At 40.8% G+C, this 21,276-nt stretch overlaps 1 protein-coding gene across 2 annotated transcripts; it reads right to left on the bottom strand.

Moving 5' to 3' along the window:
- Window positions 1-3,943: 3,943 nt before the first annotated feature.
- On the bottom strand, window positions 3,944-15,485 carry Uchl1 (ubiquitin C-terminal hydrolase L1). Of its 2 annotated transcripts, none has more exons than XM_076864643.2 (9): window positions 15,435-15,485; window positions 15,315-15,326; window positions 14,745-14,873; window positions 11,956-12,106; window positions 9,341-9,426; window positions 9,214-9,261; window positions 8,421-8,487; window positions 7,211-7,269; window positions 3,944-4,370 (listed from the first exon to the last, which is right to left on the bottom strand). In XM_076864643.2, the coding sequence occupies exons 1-9, from the start codon at window positions 15,465-15,467 to the stop codon at window positions 4,284-4,286; spliced, it is 672 nt and encodes a 223-aa protein (XP_076720758.2). In that variant the 5' UTR covers window positions 15,468-15,485; the 3' UTR covers window positions 3,944-4,283. The 2 variants fall into 2 exon arrangements, with proteins under 2 accessions (XP_076720758.2, XP_076720759.2); XM_076864644.2 differs by having other exon boundaries at window positions 4,360-4,410.
- Between the last annotated feature and the right edge of the window lie 5,791 nt (window positions 15,486-21,276).

Raw genomic sequence — 21,276 nt, 5'->3', positions numbered from 1 at the left:
GAGGCTGAGACAGGAGGATCACGAGTTCAAAGCCAGCCTCAGCCACTTTCTGAGGACCTAAGCAGTTCAGTGAGACCCTGACTCTAAATAAAATACAAAAGGGGGGGGCTGGGGATGTGGCTCAGTGATTAAGCCCCCCCCCATCCCGGATTAAATAACTTTTTTTTTTTTAAAAAAAAAAGGACAGCATAAAAATGATTATTTTAAGTGCTAAAGTTGCCCTATCATGGAGCCTGTTGAAAAAATATAGAAGATGACTAAGTTGAACTGGCTTCAGTTTTAAATTGAAGAAACTTTGAAAGTAAGCTAGACATAATCAGCAGAAGCTGATAGAAAAATTCTCAGTCCCAGGGGGGAAGCTTCAGCCTTTCTTATTATAAAAATAATGACTGGGCTGGGGATGGGGCTCAAGCGGTAGCGCGCTCGCCTGGCATGCATGCGGCCTGGGTTAGATGCTTAGCACCACATACCAACAAAGATGTTGTATCCGCCGAGAACTAAAAAATAAATATTTAAAAAAAATTCTCTCTTTAAAAAAAATGACTAATTTTAGAAAGCTTGGAGAGTGAGGATATAGAGTAAACCACCACCATCCCAACACACAAAGGCAGAGCCAAGATTTTTTATTTTTGCAGAACTTACACATGTGAGACAAGTGTCTGCCACTGAGCTGTGACCCCAGCCCAGTCATGTTTTAGGGAATAAAGACACAAAAATATCTTAATGCTGCAAATTTAATAAGGACATAAAAGCCAGAGTTGGAAGAGGTCATTGAAATTTGGGGCCATAAAACTTAAATCACATGCTTTAAGATAAATCCATTTCTGCCCAGGAAATTCATTAATCATTGCAGGCTCTTAAAACCAGTCTGCTTGGGTTTGAATCTCAGCAACATCACTTATTAACCAAAGGACATTGAGCAAGTTTGTTAAGCTTTACCGTGTCTTCATTTTCTAACTGCGAAATGAAAATAATACCAAATCAAATGGTGACTATGTAAAATGTGTAGCACACTTGGAATATAGTTAATGCTTAGCTATTTATAGTCCTGTCTTTTCTAGATAATATGTATATGCATTTTACGAAACCATCTCACCAGTTTCCACGTGAACATTTTTCCTTGTTTGTGGGTGTCTTGAGTCAGTCAAAGCATTATAACATTTGGGGTATTAGTTTATGTGGAGAGCAGGCATGCCTTGCTCTTGTTACTCCACTGCCGCAGTCTCTGGCTGGGCACAAATCACGAGTCTCCACACAGCTTGTAGATTCAAACAGCAATTCTTTATTCCCGAACTCACACCGGCCGTCTACAAACACGCTCTGGGGGAATCCACGTTCTCTGCCCAAATCCACTCTCTCCCAAATCCACTCTCTGCCCAAATCCACTCCACATGGGCTTCTGTCTCCCAAAATATACTGTCTGACCCTAAGCACTCAAGAGGAACTCAGCAGCAGGATACGCCCTATTCTAAAGGGGGAACACCCTAATCTCCTATTATGCTAAACCACCCTATTCTAAAGGGGGAACACCCTAAACACGGATCCTGCCCTGGTCCTTGAGCAAGGTCACCTTTCAGAAGTCCTTCCACTAGACAGCATGGGAGTAAGCTGGCAAGGAATTTGTCATACCTACTTGGCTGATGGCTCCCAGCACTCCACAAACACTGGTTTTCAGGCTGTTCCTAACCCTGAGTTACTTCATTTTACAAAGCAGTAGTTTGCCATGAGTTACTCCATTTTGAGTCCAACTGCCAAGATAGAATGACCATACCCTTTGTTTGTACAACTAAACCACCACCACCTCCCCAGCACAACCGTAAGGCACAAATTCATGACTTACTCCTGCCAACTTAAATTCAATCAGGAGCATCTGGCCATCCCAAATTATAGCAGAAACACCAGACACAAGAGCTTATCAACCTCACCAGGTGCAACCCCCTAAAACCCATAAAAAGAGAACCCCCCTCAAACACTGGACATGTCACCTAGTTAACTCATCATAAGTCTCCTGCAAGAAAATTGCCAGAGACGAACCTCCAGTTCTGTCCCCTAGGCAACAGTTTCCCTTGCTCAGGACAATGATGCACAGCCCACTCTAAACTGATGCCTTGATCTGACACTAAAACTGCCATCCATGGAGCCCTCTGCCTTGACAACTCTGCAGAAACCCATGGTTTGCTAAAATCCCCATCTGACCACCTGCAGTGATTCCTTGACTCTGCATTTCTATCTGACCTCTGCTGTGCTCTTGGCACAGAATCCTATAGACCTGTGGCCACCTTTAACCTTAAGTCTTTCTGTGACCTGTATCTATCACTGTGTGAAGCATCATGCATGATTTGAGTATTATAGAGATTAGAAATCAAGATTGGAATGGGAGAACTTGTGATTGCCTGCCGTATGACTATCAAGTGACCCATGAGTATTCAATGACTTGCAACCACTGAAAGTGGTGTTAGTTTATAAATGTTATTCAATAAATTCTGACATCGTGGAAAGACACAAACATGCCTGTCTGTTAATGGCATGGTTTCCCCATGATAGTTGAGAGGGGGAAATGCTTAGCATCAGATGTCTTTGCCTATTAAAAACTCTATGGGGAGAGAAAGGATGGGAGAGGAGGGGAAGAGTAGCGGGGGGATAGGAAGGGCAGCAGAATAGACAATATGATTGACGTATGTACATTCCATGTATGTATTATGTCCAAATACATTTTGCTGTCAGGTATGACTAAAAAAAATAATAAATCGTATGGTTAAAAAAAAAAAAAACTATGGGAAGGGGGGCAGACACAGTGGTGCACACCTGTAATCCCAGGAATTTGGGAGGCTGCAGCAGGAGGTTCACAAATTCAGGCTAGCCTCAGCAACTGTCTCAAAATGAAAAATAAAAAGGGCTGTGGATGCAGCTCAGTGGTATAGTACCCCTGGGCTCAATCCCCAATATGGGGTTGGGGGAGCTCTACAGAGACCCCTTCATCACCAAACACTAGTAACAACTCAGGGAATAATGGAGTAAGGGAATAAGCCAATTATAAACAGCTCTTTGACAAATCCAAGATGTCAAGGGCTGGGGATGTAGCTCAGGGTAAAGCGTTCCTGGGTTAAATTCCTGACACCAAAATAATAATCCACAACATGAAATAATGAAGATGTGGTAGAGGGCAATTGCTTTTCCTAAAGTTACTAAAGCTGAAAGAGGACACAGAGGCTTCCAACTAGCATGGGAAGGTCAGTAAACTGCAGTGGAGAAACCTGGCCAGCATGACCTCAGCCAGGTGATGAAGGTCAGTACTAAGAGGGATTAGATCAGCTGACAGTATGAACCCTTTAGGATGAAATACTTTACCTCTGTGGTCTCCCACCCTGAAACTATAACCTTAGTCTAATTATCAGAAAAACAGACAAGCTCCAATCAAGGGGCATCCTATACACTACTTGACCAGTCCTCCTCAAACCTAAGTCTGAAACTGGCACAGTCCAAATAACCTAGTGAGAAACGACACCTTAACATAATGCACCCGAGATGGGATCCTGGAACAGAAAAAGGATGTTCAGTATAAACCATGGAAATATGAACAAGCTGTAGTCTTGTTAATAGCAGAGTAACAGTACTGGGGTTCATAAATTATAACCAATGTACCATACTAATAAAATATTAATACAGAAAAGAGGACAAGCCATTCATGAGAACTCTAGAATCTAATTTTTCTATGAATCTAAAATTGTCCCTAAAATGGTTCATTTAAGAAATCTCTAGTTTCCAGAAGGATGCATAGGAACATAAATGCATAGGAAAAAGTCTAAACACACTAAACCAGTAGTATTTTATAGTAATTTTCTTATCTGTGCTGTATAACTTGTATAAGATATTCATATATTAATGTCAAAATAATTTGAGAGATATTGGGGGAGGAGGTGAAGTAAAGATAATGAGAACCAACTTAGATTTATTTCTCATCAGCAGAAAAGTTTTATTTCTTTTAAGGACAAACAATTAAACCACATCCAAGGCCTTAACTTACAGACACAAACCAAAGTTGCCATTGAAAGCATTAAGCTATTAAGGAACAAGACACAGTGGGGAGACGCTTCGCCTCTGAAGCTCACACCAACTTGGCTCAAGATCTCTGCTAGTGCTCGGGTGTGGTGGAGGGAGGAGCGAGCGTGTGGAAGGAGACAGCCGTGTTTCACAAGGACTGAAGCACTGAAGACTGCTTGGCAGGGAGGTATTTTCACGATGGATGGAGGAGGGGAGAACAGCCAGGTGCCTCCCACGGGGCACTAGGCTGCCTTGCAGAGGGCCACCGCAGAGAAGCGCACTTCTCCCTGCTCACGCTCGGTGAACTCTCTGCAGACCTTGGCAGCGTCCTGGAGAGGAGGGCAGACATTAAACTCCAGCAGAAACAGCCTGAAATGGAAGTCTCAAAAGGTGTACCCATCAACTCGAAATCCCTCTCTAACCTTGAAAGTCAGGGCTTAAGGCAAGAGAAAAAAAAAAAAAAAACCACCAGGTGCCAGGAAACGCAGCTCCAATCCCTTTATCACTTGCACCAAGTGGCTCTGGGCTTCCCTAGCCTTGTGCCTGGTCTGGGTACAAAGCTGATCCCTCAGTGTGGTGTTGTGGCTCAGTGGTAGAGCACTTGCCTAGCACAGGAGAGGCACTGGATTCAATCCTCAGCACCACATAAAGATAAATAAATAAATAAAGCTATTGTGTCTGTCTACAACTAAGAAAAATTTAAACAAAAAACCTGATCTTTCCTTCCTAATGGTGCATTAAGAGAATAGTTCTTCTACCTCAAACTCCTGGAAAAGAGACAAATTTCTTTCAAGTAAACATTTTATAAAACAGCCTTAAAGTTTACCTGAGGTAATTCCAGGTACAGATAAAGTGATGAATTCTTAAGAGCTTTCTGGTGCTGTGAAACATGTTCCTATTTCTAATTACAAAGACCAGTAACTGAAAATTGATCCAAATGTAATTATTTGCCAAACTGTAGGGCTTATCTGTACAACTTGTAAAAAGTTTGGTGGAAAGATCATGCCAATAAGCCATTCCGAACCTTTAAGAAGAAAAAGAATCCTCAATGACAGAATATAAATGTAATTTCAGTTTCTGAAGTTTAGAAATCACTAACAAAAATGAGTTTAACCCTAAAAAAGCATCAACTACAATGGAGTACCAGAAATTGAACCCAGAGTGTTCTACCTCTGAGCTATATCCCCAGCCCTTCTATCTTATGTTTAATTTTGTTTCTGAGAGAGGATCTCACCAAGTTGCCAAGGCTGGACTTGAACTTGCAATTCTCCTGCCACAGCCTCCACAGTAGCTGGGATTACAGGCGTGCACCACTATGTGAGTCTGTATAGTTTGTATAGTTTCTCACCATTTTAACAATTAATATAGTGAGCAGTTAACACAACCTAATGTATCTGTAACCTTATAGTATTGGCCTTACTTAGGGTAACAACTTTAACAAGATGCTGGTTTATATTCATTTACTATGAGATTCCAATTAATCAGTTTTTATTTATCTCAACAAGGTTTACCTTCCCTATAACTCATGTAAGAGCTATTCCACATAAGACATTTTTATAGTATTAGTGTAAATCTAGAGGTGAATTAATACGAACCTTAAAAGCCTTATTAGGAGGACTACAGTCTTTCCCCTTTTGGTGTCACAGACCAGAAATTTTGCCTCTCACTCCCACCAAAAGTAAAGTCTGATTCTTATTAAAATCCCACTTGGGGGCTGAGGTTGTGGCTCAGCGGTAGAGCGCTCACTTAGCATGAGGCAGGCCCTGGGTTGATCCTTAGCACCACATAAAAATAAATAAAACAAGAGGTATTGTGTCCAACTACAACTAAAAAATAAATTTTAAAAAAAGATCCCATCAGGCTCTTCTAGATCTATTTCTCTTTCCACATTACCATTCCCATATACCAAGAATTGGCTTTAATTCATCTCAGGGATGTGCGTGTATGACAGTCTAAATAAAGTGACCCTTCTCCTTGAGTGGCATAATCTGGTCTACTAGCACCTTGAGGTTATCACTGAGGTTAATACACTGACCTTGGGCATTACTTAATTTCTCTGCTCTTGCTTCCTCATCTGCAAAATGGGAACAATGAGTCCTACCTTGTTGCGTCATTAATGAGACTTTATATAAATCACTTAGGATAGCATCTAACCCAGAAGTCAGCAAACTTCAGCTATGACACACATTCATTTAGATACTGTCTATGGGCTTCTCAGGAATTATAACAGCAGAATTGAATACTTGCTACACAGCCATATTCTACACAATGCCTAAAATATTTTTTTAAAATATTTTTTAGTTGTAGATGGACACAGTATCTTTATTTATTTTTATGTGGTGCTGAGAATTGAACCCAGTGTCTCACACATGCTAGGCAAGCGCTCTACCACTGAGCCACAATCCCAGACCAATTCCTAAAATATTTTCTGACTCTGATTACAGAAGTTTGCTGACATCACCCCCGCCCCCCAGCGACTGTGCACATGCCAAGGGCTCAAAGATGATTATTACTACTATAAATAAAGTTCTTATACCTTAATAGTATTATGTATTTTATCATAATTAAGCAATTTTCCTTTATAACAGCAAATTGATTCTATTCTAGAAACTCATTTTTTAGTTGAAAAGGCCTAGTAACTGCCTACTGGCTCAAGGTTTCTACCAGGATTTCACAGGATCCTGGATCTTAAAGTTCTTATGAGTCATTTTTTTCAATCTGCTTCTCTCCTTCTGTAACAGTGGAACACATGGGAATAAAAATCCTGAATCTACATACCCAGAATCCACAGTGCTCTACCTATAGGAGCAACCAGAACACAGCAGTCTTAGAGGATTAGGGAACACTCAGGTGGGTGTTACAATCATGCAACCTGGCAGGAGGACAATGATCACCCTATTCCATAAGGGAGCAAAGCCAGAGCTTTCAGACTAATTCCAACTGTGGTCTAAAGACAGCACACGAAAGTTAGGGCTTATATGAAGGATCCTGTTTAAAACACCCGCTATAAAATGAGGTAGGTACAATTACTGAGATGATCTTTAAACCCTGAAGATTGCTATTAACAAGCAGCTGGTGCTGGCAGAAGGGGAAGAATGTCAGTACTTTAGACAGCATCCGCACCGGCTGGAGATGTAGCTGTGGTGCAGAGAGGCACTCTGAAGATTACCTGAAGCAGGGAGCCCTCAGAGCTGGTACCATGGTTCACTGGAAACGGCATTCGCCCATCTAGAACAAAGAAGACAGGCACGTCAGCTTTCCCCACATGCTTTCTTGCAGAAGTGCTAACCTAGCCCAGGGGAAGTTTTGGATTCTTCTAAATATCATTGCCACTCCCCGCAAAGAGAACCTTGGTCATGAAGTGAGAAGCTGCAGCTGCGAGGTATCCACCCCAGGCAATTCTAACCTACAATTAGCCCAAATCCCAAGTTCTCAATTCTTCAAATATTGCAACAAGACTGACACAGGTGCACTAAAGTAGGTTGGAAATCAATCCAGAATCCATGTATCCTTTATATATTTTTCATATACTTTTTTTTTCAATGCTATAATCATTCATCTTATCATTTTCCTTAAAAGAATAGAAATCTCAAGACTTTTTTTTTTTTTTTTCCAAAAGTTACCATAAGTGGTGTATTTAAGTTTTTTATAGGTCTCCCACATCTGGGATGATAGAACTTAATGGGTTAACCTGTTCAGAGATAACACAAACCCAATCCAGCTACCACTACCAGAGGGGAATGTGCCCCCATTACTTGGAAAAGACCAGAGATGCAATCTCTGAGGTCCAGGAAAGAGGGAGGCAAGAAGAGCCCTTTGAGATTTGTCCTTCAATGATTGCTAACTGCCTCCAAGTCTCCTTTGCCCTTTTCAGTCTATAGTAGTGTTGCCACGTGAGAAAATACACCTGCAAGTCTTTCTCCATTCATAAAAAGGGGATAAGTCTAACAAGATGGAAATTCCTTTTTGTTGCCATAAACCAGCTAATACAAATGGCTCCAACATATTCATACTATCTTTACATAAACAAGGTCACATGTAGGCATTGATCCTCTTCTAAAGGTATTCCTGGTCTGAAAATGACAATACTAGGGGTCACCGTCAGGGAGGTGGAGAGTCTGCACACATATGCCTTGGACTGGAGCCGACCTGCCCTGTCCTCCTCACTGGTTATAACTGAAGCCTTCCGTTGGGTATGCCAGCTTCCTGAGAAGGGTGCTTGGGTTTGATAAAGGGTTAAGTGCCCCCATGAGAACATCTTTGGCTTCATAAACAATACACCAAGAGCCATAAAGTCATACATCAATACTGTTAGAGAAATAAAGTCTGAAAGAATACACGAAACTACAGTGGCTTCTCCAAAATGGACTGACACGTACCAAGTTCATAGAGGTGGCCATCCACGTTGTTGAACAGAATAAAATGAAAATTCACTTTGTCATCTACCTGCAGAGAGTCAAGAAATTTTTTTTGAAAATGAGTGTAAGATGAACTTGTTGAAAATAAATGCTCTTACAATTCAAGTGGAACATATTTGAACCAGCTTGTATTTTTAAATCATGAAGCTGGTATTCACATATTTCCTACATAACTGGCTTAAAATAGGGCCTTTTAAGGTAGAAATATTGGAATTGTTATGACAAGCTCTGAAGGTGGTACTATCACATGCTTTTTACTGAGAAGGAAACTTGGGCTTAAGGAGAGTAAGTATCTCACTCAAAGTCAAATCTAGAAAATGGCAGAGCAAACAAAACATCAGCAGTTGACTTCGATGTTTTGTTCCCATTATGGCAAATTTAGACCTTCTAGAACTAGTCAGTCTTGTTGGTGTACCTTACTCTCCCCAGCAGTCTGTGAGAAGATTGCTTGAGATGCTCAATTACTAGGAGAGGTGTTACTCTGAAAGATTCATTTAAATCTAGACATACTACATACTATATCATCTGAAGCATACAAGACAATTTCAACTGCCAATTAAATTTCTAAAGAGCCATTTTTGTGAACAGATCCAGTCACAGCATTATTTGGGTAGAATTTTCTGCTGAATTGACCTTGGGTGGTGGATAACACTGGTCATTTACTATATTCTCGCAAAAGAGATTCCTACAAATACTCCCATGGAAACACAGATGGCACCTGGGCAATCTGGCTCGGATTTGTATTTGCATTTACCCGACATTGGCCTTCCTGTGCCACAGCATCATGGGCTGCCTGAATGGCCTGCAGAAGAGAGAAAAGAAATAGCACAAAACTCTCCAGAATTATTTAAAAGCGATACTTCACGAAATTTTTTTTGTACCTCATTCTTTTCAAAGCATTTTGCTCTGTCTTCAGGGGACATCTTCTCCGTTTCAGAAAGAAATTGTTTCAGGACTGATCCATCCTCTTTAAAAAAAGAAAATGCATGCATTAGCATAGAAAAAATAATGCAAGCAAGTGCATTTATGATAACATTTATTGCCAACATAAGCCTTTACATGGCCAGTCCCATAGAAACGACCTGAATCATCTTTTTTGGAGGGTGAGGCACTGGGGATTGAACCCAAAGGCACTATCACTGAGCTACACCCCCAGACCTTTTGTCTGGTCATAGGATGTCACTGAATTCCTAAGGCTGGCTTCAAACTTGCTATCTTTCCACCTGAGGCTCCTAAGCAGCTGGGATTATAGGCAAGTACCACCACACCCAATTTCACCTGAGTCTTTAATATGGCCTCTTATCACATTACAGTACTTATTCATTTGGAACATCTGAGAGATTTCAGTGCCATAAATGGGCTGCCTTGTCTACTGCTGTATCTATACACCTAATCTATAATTAATATCTATTATTTATATGACTCTATATAACAGCACAATCTAATAATTGCCAAACCAAGATTTTTATTTTAGGATAGACAACTCCATCATAATAATTCAATTATCCAGATAGATGTTAATATAAAGATCTTAGAGGGCTAGAGACGTAGCTCAGTGGTGGAGTGCTTGCATGTGTGAAGCCCTAGGCTCCATCCCCAGCACTGTACATACAATGATCTTAGAAATCTGAAGACCTCATACAGTCTGGCTTAGAGACAACTGACTAGTGGGCTCTTGGTATAAGAACTGTTACAGATCAGTGTGGATAAGCCTAGGAGACTGATCACATAGCTATTGAACTTTCATACCTAAATAAAACAAATTTGTTAAATTGAAACCACATCAAAATCTGCAGGGGCTGAGGGTATATACATATAGCTCAGTAGTGGAGCACTTGCCTATCATGTGCAAGACCCTGGGTTCAATCTCCAGCACTAAAAAAAAATACTCATCTCTATGAGAAGGGCTATGAGACAAATTAACTCCTGACTTCAGTATCATGTGGTTACAAAAATCACATCTCTTGAGTTCAGGAACACAGAACTCTAAATATAGGGATATTTTAGAATAAAAGGATCAAGCTACAACTTTTTAAATAAAGCACAATCAAGTCAATATTTGAAAAGGCAGCTTCCAGAAGCTATCTTAATTTCAGAAGTATATCAAGAGTAGAGTCTTGGCCACATTTCCTTTATTTCCCAATTAAGGGCTAAGGTTGTGGCTCAGTGGTAGAGTGCTTGCTTAGCATGCATGAGGCACTGGGTTTGATCCTCAGCCCCACATTAAAAAAAATAAGCAAAATAAAGGTATTGTGTCCATCTACAACTAAAAGTATTTTTATAAAAAATCAATTAAGCCTGGCATGGTGGCTCATGCCTGTAACCCCAGCTTCTAAGGACATTGAGGCAGGAGGATTCCAAATTTGAGGGCAGTCTGGGCAACTCGGACCCTGTCAAAATAAAAAAACAAAATGGGCTGGGGATGTAGATCAGTGGCAGAGATTCCCTGGGTTCAATACCCAGAATCACAAATAATGACAATTAAAATACACATATATAGGTTGCAGTACTGGGGATCAAACCCAGGGCCTTGTGCATACTAGACAGTGCTCTACCACTGAGCTACACCCCCAGTTCAAACAATTTTTTTAAAGTTATGTTGCCCAGACTGGCCTCAAACTCCTGGGTTCAAATCCTTCTGCCTCAGACTCCTGGTACCTGGGATTACAGTTATGCACTTCCATCCAGCTCTGTATTTGAATTGCAAAAAGCAATAGCATGAACTATTAATTGAAATTACTCAATTCCTAGCTGCTCCTGGCCATTGTCTAAGTTGAGTCAAACTGTCACCTATTTTTGTAAATGAAATTTTGGAACACACCCACACCCACTGATTTACAGCTAATCTATGTGGCCATCAAAACCTAAACAAATTTATTCTGTCCTTTAAAGCCTGCTGACCCTTGGCCTAAATCACACAGAATGCCCATGTTAACTTTTTTCCCCCCTATTCCTTGAACTTCTGAGAAACTCAAAGGCTCAGACTCACTTCTCTCTTTCCTCCATAGCATTCACTGCAGGTGACTAAAGCCCTTGACCTGACTTTGCTCATACCTGCACCCCAAGGTTTTTACCTGCTGCTCCACCTCCCTGAGGAGCATTCCTCCCAGAGGAACCTCACTACTCTGAGCTGGTCTGGTTCTCCAGTTGCTTATGAGACACTGAACCATTCAAGACAGGTCCTAACTATTGATATTCTTCTCAGCATCATCTAATTCTCTAGAATTGTTGAGAACTGAATAGGAGAACCATGAGAGAATCACTACCCCGATCAGCCCTCTGTTTTTTCCTTTACCTCAGAACCACAAAAATGCTAGCAGACAAACCATCACCTCAGATGGTAGCTGTTTAACTAGCACCCCTGACTAAACAGGTTTTAAGACCATTTTAAGAGTGATTTTGTTGGATCAGCCCAGGAGAATGAAATGGGTCAGTTAATTGTGCCTTCTGAACTCCATATTTTGAGTTTAAATAGAGGGTGAGCGGCCACACGTACCAAATTCCAGCTTGTCTTGATTATTAGCCACTGCATGTATCAGTCCGATTGTACCACAGGAGTTCCCAATGGTCTGCTTCATGAAGTACACTTTAGGGCTAACTTCTTGCCCCTTCAATTCTTCAATCTGTTTTTTCCTGAAGTTCTCATGCTGTGAATGGAAGCATTTTTTTACATATTAAAATGCAAACGCAAAGAACAGATGGCAGCACAGTGAGTTCTGCTACCTAAATGGAAACACAAGTGGGATGTGTGAGCAGGAGCCTTGGTTCTAGATCTGGCCACGCCCAGACGGTGGCCTGACTGCCTCCCATCCCACACAGGCCAGTGGGGCTCCAGTAGGTTCTCAGACTCCACCCTGATGCTGCAGTGCAGTCACTGTCTTGGATGTTGCCCAAGGCTCTGTCTAGACACCACTGCAACCTTTTAGCTTGAGATGGAGGGTACCATGAAGTCAGAACACAGGGATGTGTTTATTATTTTCTTTCACCCTAACACCGGTTGTATTTCAGAGACATCCTAATTAAGATGATTAATTTAATTCCCAACAATAACACCAGCTGGTTTACATTACATTATTCTTTAACATTCTACTTCTATTCTGTCCAGATAGATGTTTTCAAACACAAAACCATATACAAGCTTAACTGTTGAAAAGAACAAGTGAAAGAAATGACCTATTTCTTTGCCCCCGTTTTTTAGAAAAGAGACAACTAACTGGACCAAGTGTTGAGCTGTGATTTTATAAAAACTTCTCACCATACAAGAGGAAGAAGTGATAGCAGGTTGTCCTTGCCAGTTTCACAGTTTAATCTGAGGACAGATTACCGATCTGGAGTAGAGGATAGAATCTAGTATATGAACGGGAGCATCTGCTAGCTTTTTGCATAGTAATTCAATAAGACTGTCTAGATCTTTCCCAAATGAGTTTTAAAGAACTTAAAAGTTATGACTTCTGTTAACAGCAGGGTATTAATGCTATGAAACACTAATTTTCCGTAACCAGTAAAATTCAGACAGAATACAAGAAATATTTCCAACTCTGTCTTGCATTACTGTACATGGAAATGAAGTTTGAGCTTGACCCCAACTAGTAGGAAGTTCTTGCTTTCTAGCTACCAGATCCTTGAACTGTTACTCAGACTGTTTAAGATTTTCACCTCTCTAGACCAATTAGATAAAATTTCAAAATAGGACAGCCATAGCAGCATTAGGGTCATTTAAACTGTTCTATGAATATACTTCTGCAAATATTTCACCACCACTTAAAATTAATGTTTTAGAAGAAGTCCATTTAGGATTTCACAATATTCCCTTAGTTAAAAGTAGATGCTTTCTGATTTAGCATTGGTTTGTTAAGACTCAACCCATAAGCCTGACTTTTTTGTTAAATTTGCTTGTGTTTTTTGCTCAGTGGGAATTCTGTGCAGAATAGGTGATTGGTAAATTTGACAGGTTGAAGAACAAAACACAGCCTTTCAAACTAGAATGTTCCTTAAAAAGGAGCCAGCAAAAGGAGCCAGCAAAAGGAGACCTGGAAGCTTCAGAAGGCAAGCATGCTGCACCACTGCCTCCCAGAGGCCTTGACCGAGTGCTGCTCAAAACCCCGAGTCATCATGGTTCCTCTAATGGAAAACTCAGATGCTCAAGTAAGAGCTAGAGATTATTTTGCATGTGGTCAAGGAAGCCAATTTGACTAGAAATGATTTGAAATTTTACCCAAGTAAAGACTTCGGCTAGAAAAACATGCCAGTGATATTATCCTTATAGCCACAATATTTTTTTTTTTTAAATAATATTTAGCCCATGTACTAAGAGGAAGGTCTGGAACTTCCACATGGACTTTTGTTTAGGCCAAGGATGCTTCTAGTTATACCTAGTGTAAGGATGATGCTTCATTTAACTTTACTGTTTGGAATGGTGTCCCAAATGCAGTCATGTGACAGCAATAGGAACTAGACAACATACTAATTACCAGGCTTCCCTACATTGCAAGACAACAAATATCCCAACTATGATTTTTTATCTGATGCTCAATCTCTGAGGTACATATATCCTCACTCCACTGTAGGAGAAAGACCATTTAAGGAAAATAAAAAGGTGTTTCCAAAATACTACAAATAACCACCTAATACATTTAGCTACAAGGTCAGAGAGACCAGAGGGTAAAGAAAGGGAGAAGAGGGTCCCAGCACAGGAACCACACAAGTGATTCCACTTCAAAAGGTGCACTCAAGAGCGTGTATGCTGTGGGGAGTGAAGGGGTGGGAAGAACCCCCCAAGGCCTCCAGGAACCGAGGCAATTGAGGTGAATTAAAGAAGCTTTTGTGTCCTTGTGATTTGGACAGGCCCATCCAAATTAGCTCTAGGTGGGAGTCAGAAGCAAATAATGAGCTGACAGGTTACAATCCTTAAAAGGGAAATAACCAACAGTCCCCCAAGTGGAAGACTCAGAAAAGCCTAAATTCAATTCATGCGTAGGATTTCCCTGGATAATTGGGATGGGAGATTGGGGATAACTGGGCTCCTTCTCTTCCCAATTTAAGGCAACTCTAGAGAGATGAGTGAAGAGACACTACTACAAGAGGCGCCCCAGTGAATAGATATTAGGGAAAGTGCAGACACTCCCTCCCACCCCCCGGGGAGAGGGTGCGACCTTTATCCCCAACAAAAGGAGCCAGTTAGTCAGGTCTGGAGGTCAGGCCAGGTGGGGAGCCCTCAATGCCGAGCTGGGGTTTGGAAGCACCGTGCATCGTCGGGACCTGACCATCCCCGACCCCACTCCCTACCTGGGCAGTGAGGGGAAACAGCAGCAGCAGCGCGCAGGCAGGTGCTGGCACCGAGCCTAGAGCGTCCTCCTCCAACCCCAGCACGTCAGCGAAACGCCACTGGCCCGCGACCCCCAGCCGGGCCAGCACCTGCAGAGAGGAGATAAAGCGGCCAGGCGCAGGGGGACCGACAAATCACCCGCACCTGCTAGGGGGCGGGGCCAGCACGCGCGAACCTCACCCACGCCGGAGTTCAGGAGAAGGCCCCGCCCCGCCCCACCCAGCGCCAGTGCAATGACACAGCACAAAGCGCAGCCCACACGTGGCTCCGGCGAAGCCCGGGTACCAGAGTCTGCGCGGCCAGCGCCACGCCCTCATGAGCTCTTCCCAGCACTTGTTCCCATCTGGGCGCATCCTCCTCCATCTCCCCCAAAGTGGTTTCGCAGAGTCACCCCGCAAATGCAGGGGCAGAAAGCGCCCAGTATGCCCCAGCCCAGCCGCCTCTGGAGCGCGCAGGGCGCGGCTCGGTGGGCGCCTTCGTCTCCACGCTCTCGGGGGAGGGGGGCCGAGAAAGCACGAGACACCACTCACTTTGTTCAGCATCTGAAAGGCAAATGCAAAGTAAAAAAAATTAAGTCAGTGATACCATTCCTTTGCCACCGTTGACCCTAAGCCCCCGCTCCCCCGGGCAACGGTGCACTCGACGCTCACCTCAGGGTTAATCTCCATCGGTTTGAGCTGCATCTTCGCTAACCGCAGAAAAAAGCACAACCCAGAGAAGAAAAACAGCGAGCGGAGCCGCCCAGGCTGCCTCTATAAAGCGCCGGCCTGACGCACTGTAGATGCCTGCGCAGGGGGAGCAGGGGCAAAACCAAGCGAGGGGGAAACGTCTAGTTGCAGGCAAATGGGAGCATCCCCCCCCATGCGCAGCGCAGAGTGGTATAGTCGGGCCCCCAAACCTTGCAGTCTCACTCGCCAGTGAGCTAATCTAGTGGTTGTGAAGATGGATTTTGTTGGTGGGTGTTCCTTGAGTGTATGGAGCAGTCCTTTTAATGGAGTCTTGAAGTTTTGGCGAAATTTTTGGGAACCCATCTTCTCTACCATGCCAATCCCTCAAAAGCTCGGGGTCTCTGAAGCATTGCGAAAAAGCACAAATTCAACAGGTATATATTTAATATGAATATAAATGTATGTCCCCAAATCTCGCAGGAGTTTGCATTTAACCTCAGACAATCCATCCTCCATGTTAAATTTTACCAGTACCGAGGTTCGTTTTAAATTGATTGCCTAGAATTTTTTTTTTTTTAAAAAAAGGTATATAATAGATATTGCATTAGTAATGCTGATGTAATGTGACTCCCAGGGAAGAATTGGTTGATCATGGGGAAGCGGTAGAAACCCAGGGGATGTGGCGGTAATATAAGAAACAGAGAAGGCAGGCAGTTGGAGACTTTAAGTAGCAGATCCAAGGAAGAGATAGGTATGCTTTTGAGACAAGAGGCTGCAAAAGGAACTGTTCACTCTTAGGAGGAGGCTTTGAAAAATAAAATTCTGAGTTCACAATACTCACAATGAGGAAGAAAGGGAATGGCAACTAAAGAAACCACTGTTTTCTAGTGATCTCAGGTGGGTTTTTTTTCTTCTTAATCAGCAAATGCAAAAGATGGAGGGGAAAAAAAACAATATGCTCAAGAATGAATAAAAAGAGGGACCCAAATCTGTAAGAATTTTGCCAGAAAACCTATATCGCAGAATGAAGTGGGACTTGCAGAAATACTGGGGAAGCAAGAAGATAGGGTGTTTTAAAAAATATGCTCAGAACAAAATAATGATGATGGTGAAAGAATAGGCCTACTGCTTATGAGGTCCAAGGTTACCATGACAAGGAAGGGAGGGAATCCACAGTTTTTGAGTTATTTCCTCTTCAGTGGATCCTTTACATGTGTCATTTAGTGCTTAGAGGATCCGATGAAGACACCCTGTTAGTGCAATTTTACAAATCAGAATCTCTGGACTTTGATTTGCTTAAGGTTTCAATTGAGAAATAAAGCCAGGAAATGTACCCTGGTAAATTCAGCTCTCAGATACCACAACATTCAACCTCTATTTTCTTTCCATTTTTACCATCAGAAAGATGATTTCCACACACACAATGAAAGAGAAGAAAAATCAGCAAGAAGTTAATGAGTGAATTTTATATGTAAATTATACCTCAGTTGTTAAGAAAACACACGACAGGTGAATAGGTAGCACAAGAACACCTGGTTACTTCGAAGGAGTTCTTGCCTCTGACGCAAATTACATTCCCAATTCATTCATTCATTTAACAAATATCGATTTAGCATTTACTATGTGCTGGGCATGGAACTTATAATTGGAGATACAAAGATGAACACAGAAAATAAATACAGAAACTTTCTTCATGCAGCTTTTATCAGTAATGAATCCCTGTGAAATGCAGCTGAGATCAGGAGTGCTTACTTAGTGGAAGGTTTCAGAAAGGCTTCCTGAAGGAAGTGACCTTTAAGATAAGGGCTGATGGGCAGGCCAAAGTTAGCAATTGCTAATTATTGCACTTTGTAAAAACAGTCATGAAGACACGATCAGAAATTTTTGTTGAAGGCATTCATTTATTCATTCAATATTGAGGGCCTATTATGTGACAGGAAACATCAGAGCAGTCAATCAAACAACTCACTCTTTACAAGGAGATGCCAAAGATTGGACACACACAAATCTTATCCTAATCTAAAAAAAAAAAAGAATGTAATTTGATCCTGCAACTGCAGACCAGAAGAGTTTATGTCAGTCATTAGCCAAATTCTGGGTCTCATGATTTGTGACTCAAGGTAAAATAAGATGCAGGCATATAGAACAAGTCATGCATGCTGGCACTTATCATCTTTTCTTTGGGGATTACTAGCTGAGTTGACAAGCAGACACTGTCCTTACTGTATTTCTCATGCTTCCAGGGTCGGTGTTGGTTGGCATTGCAGTGAGGGTGGTTTCATAGCTTATGTATTGGATTCTCCTTGGGGGGAAAATGATGTTTTGCTGAATGTAGTTATCACAACTGATAGCCACCCACCCAACAGGGTTGATATTTTAACTCTATCCTGTGTCGTTTTATTAGAGCAGAGAGAGAGAGAGAGAGAGAGAGAGAGAGAGAGAGAACATGCATGCAAGGGAGAATTAGCAATCTAAATGTCAGAATTATGAGATTTAGAAAAATGAGTTAAAAATAAAACGATGGAATTTAATAGAGATCTTGGTGAGGGTCGCACACCTCGGTGAATATGCTAGAATTTTTAAAAAATGGGTTATTGTATCTCAATAAAGCTGTTAAAATTTAATAGGGATATGTGTAGAGCTCTGTCAATTATAGTATGGTTGATCTTTATGTTAACTTTTTCCTTGATTCTATAGTTACTTATGGGTAATATGGACAAGTGTCAAGTAAAAACAAATCACACCATTTTTTTACTATAATTATTTGAAATGAAATACACAAAGATCAGAAGTAAAAATTTTTTTGAAAGATCAGTTAAACATGTATTAATGAGGCTTAATACATGGCTTGTGAGAGATAGATAAGGAAAACATTCAAATATTTTGGTGGTGTCATAATGGTAATATAAAGCTAATGCAATGTTTTCCTTTTTTTTCTATCAGAAGTGAGAAATTTGGGCTGGGGCTGTAGCTCAGTGGCAGAGTGCTTGCCTAGCATGCATGAGGCACTGGGTTTGATCCTCAGCACCACATAAAAATAAACAAATAAAATAAAAGCATTGCTTCTGTCTGTCTACAATTACAAATATTTAAAAAAAAAAAAAAAAAGAAGTGAGAAATTCAATTTAATTTTAATTATTGTAGTTTCCTGAAGTGCCTTGAGAAGGTTTCTGAGCTCCCTCCCCAAGAGGAAAAAAGAAAAATGTTGTGATTGATTGGTGACGTCTACCATGAGAATGAGAAAGGAAAATGGAAAGGATAATCAGATATTTTCTATCTTTTGGCTAGTCTCATGTAAATACTCATGACCTAATTGGAAGGAAATTCCACCCCTAAATTAACCAGAGTATAGCTGGATTGTGAGAACCAGTATTTGGCCTATAATAAACACTCAATACTTTTCAGCTGAAAATTCTAAAGAGTACGCTTCAAAAGAGACCCTGAGAGCTTACAGAGAGGGAAAGCCAAAATAACCAACAAGAATGGTTAATGAAATTAGGAATAAATGATGTGAAGAAGTGAAACTTTTTGGTTTTTCGTTTTTGTGTACAAAGGGAAATCACATGATACATATACTCAAAAATTCAAAGGTGGAGGGGAGTAATCTTTAGATTGCTTAAGAGTACAGGGCAAACAGAAGTCAGAGGAAAATCTTTGTTTATAGAAGAAAACCCTTATAATTGCAGCAGTTCAACATTTTTGTGAATTCTCTGTATCAGTGAGCATGCTTTTAGCACTTACTGAGTACTTACGGAAGCCAAGCCCCAGTGCTATTAACTCTTTTAATCATAACACCCTTCAAAGTAGGTAGTTAATATTTCCTTTTAGAAATGAAGGTCAGAATAGTTAGTTACCTAAATCATGAGAACTAAAATTTGACCACAGGCAGTCTGCACTATTGATCCCTATATTATCTTATACTACATCTGCAAAGGGCAAAATTCCCAAATAGAGTGGCTTACAGGGAATTTATGGTTTCACTTAACCAAATAATTGGAAATAGTTGGTGGTTCTAGGGTTGTTTCCAATAATCTTATCTAGGATTTGGGGTCTTTATGTCTTTCTAGTCCACTATCTTCATGGTGTTGAATGGTTATAAAAGGCCTGCAGAAGTTCTAAGAATCACTTCTCTGTCTCTCCCTCTCCTTCCTTCCCTCCCTCCCGGCCTCTCTCTGTTGTATGATGGGCAAGTTTCTCCACAGCCCCACCCTCCTGAAAATTCTTTTCAGGTTCTATAAACCTGAATTTAAGTCCATGACCAAAAGAGAGGCTGAGAAAGCAAATATGTAGTGTTTTCAGACTCTAAATCCTAAACAAGATTATAATACAAACTCTTGCTAAGCAGCTGAGCATGCATAAGGCTGTAATTTGAGGCTGAGGGATGAATTTTATGCTATTAAACATTTATGGGGTTCCATTTAAAATTATCTTTTCAGATAATTTGTAACATTTTTTCACACTTTATTGAGATAAAATTCAACTTATGAATGACATAAAATTGACAAATGTGAGTGTATAATTCAGTGTTCTAGTAGAGTAACATTTTTAAAAATTTTTATTCTTTTTAGATATATATGACAGTAGACTATATTTTGACATATTTTTACAAACCATATCTTATTCTAATTAGGATCCCAGTCTTGTGGTTGCACATCATGTGGAGATTCACTGTGGTGTATTCATATGTGTACACAGGAAATTTGTGTCAGATTCATTCCACTGTCTTTCCTATTCCTATTCCTATCCCCCTCTCTTCTTTTCATTTACCTTTGTTTTATCCACTGAACTTCTATTCTTCCCCTCCCTACAAGAGTAACACATTTGTATAATCATGTCTCTTTTTTAAAATATTTCCATTACCCCAGAAAATTAGTTCCCTGTAGTGATCATATTAATTCTCCCTGACCATGAACATGGAATGTCTTCCATTTATTTAGCTCTTTATTTCACTTTTATTCTTATTTATTTTTAAAATCAAAATGTAAAACCTATAAATATTTACCAGATACCGTGTGATGTTTTGATACAAGTATTCAATGTACAATGTTCAAATCTGGGTAAAAATATCTACTCAAAACATTTATCATTTCTTTTTTGTAAAAACATTTCTTCAGCTGGGTGAGGTGGCACATGCCTGTAACCCCAGCCACTTGGAGGCTGAGGCAGGAGGATCACAAATTCAAGGCCAGCCTCAGCAACTTGGCAAGCCCTAAGCAACTTAGTGAGACCTGTCTCTAAAAAAATAAAAGGGGCTTGGGGCGTTGCTCAGTGACAGAGTGCCCCTGGGATCAATCACCAGTACCAAATTCACCCACACCCACATCCACACCACATTTTTCTAGCTTAAAAAATATCTATACATATCTATTACATTTATCATTATCTAGAGTCACTCTCCTATGCAATAGTACACCTGAAATTATTTCTGTTCTCTAATTGTAGCTTACTATCTACTGACCAACCTTTCCTCAACACTGCCTTCTTCCTCCTCTCCTCAATCTCTGTTAACCACTGTTCTGCTCTCAACTTCTATGAAGTCAGATTTTTTTAGATTACACATATGAGTGAGATCATATGATATTTGTCTTTCTGCACCTGGCTTATTTCACTTAACATAATGTCTTTTTGTTCTATCCATGTGTTGCAAATGACAGGATTTCATCTTTTTTTTTTTAATGAGTGACATTTATTAACCACATTTTTTTTTTTTTATCATCAATTGGTAGACACTTCAGTGGTTTCTATTTCTTTGCTATTAAGAATAAACTGAGGCCAGGCCTGGTGGTGCAGTCCTATAATTCCAGCAGCTCTGGAGGCTGACGCA

Source organism: Callospermophilus lateralis, chromosome 8, assembly GCF_048772815.1.
Source record: "Callospermophilus lateralis isolate mCalLat2 chromosome 8, mCalLat2.hap1, whole genome shotgun sequence".
NCBI classification, from domain to species: Eukaryota; Metazoa; Chordata; class Mammalia; order Rodentia; family Sciuridae; genus Callospermophilus; species Callospermophilus lateralis.
Note: the sequence above shows the minus strand (reverse complement) of the source record. Positions and strands in the feature narration are given on the sequence as shown.

Bases quoted from the DNA above. Each gene is read 5' to 3' on its own strand.
- Uchl1 (XM_076864643.2), bottom strand. From the start codon at position 15,467: ATGCAGCTCAAACCGATGGAGATTAACCCTGAG. The intron at 9,427-11,955 runs GTACGTGTGGCC...CTTTTTTTAAAG, and splicing joins TCAAGACAAGCTGGAATTTG to AGGATGGATCAGTCCTGAAA. The intron at 9,262-9,340 runs GTACAAAAAAAA...TCTCTTCTGCAG, and splicing joins AATGCTTTGAAAAGAATGAG to GCCATTCAGGCAGCCCATGA.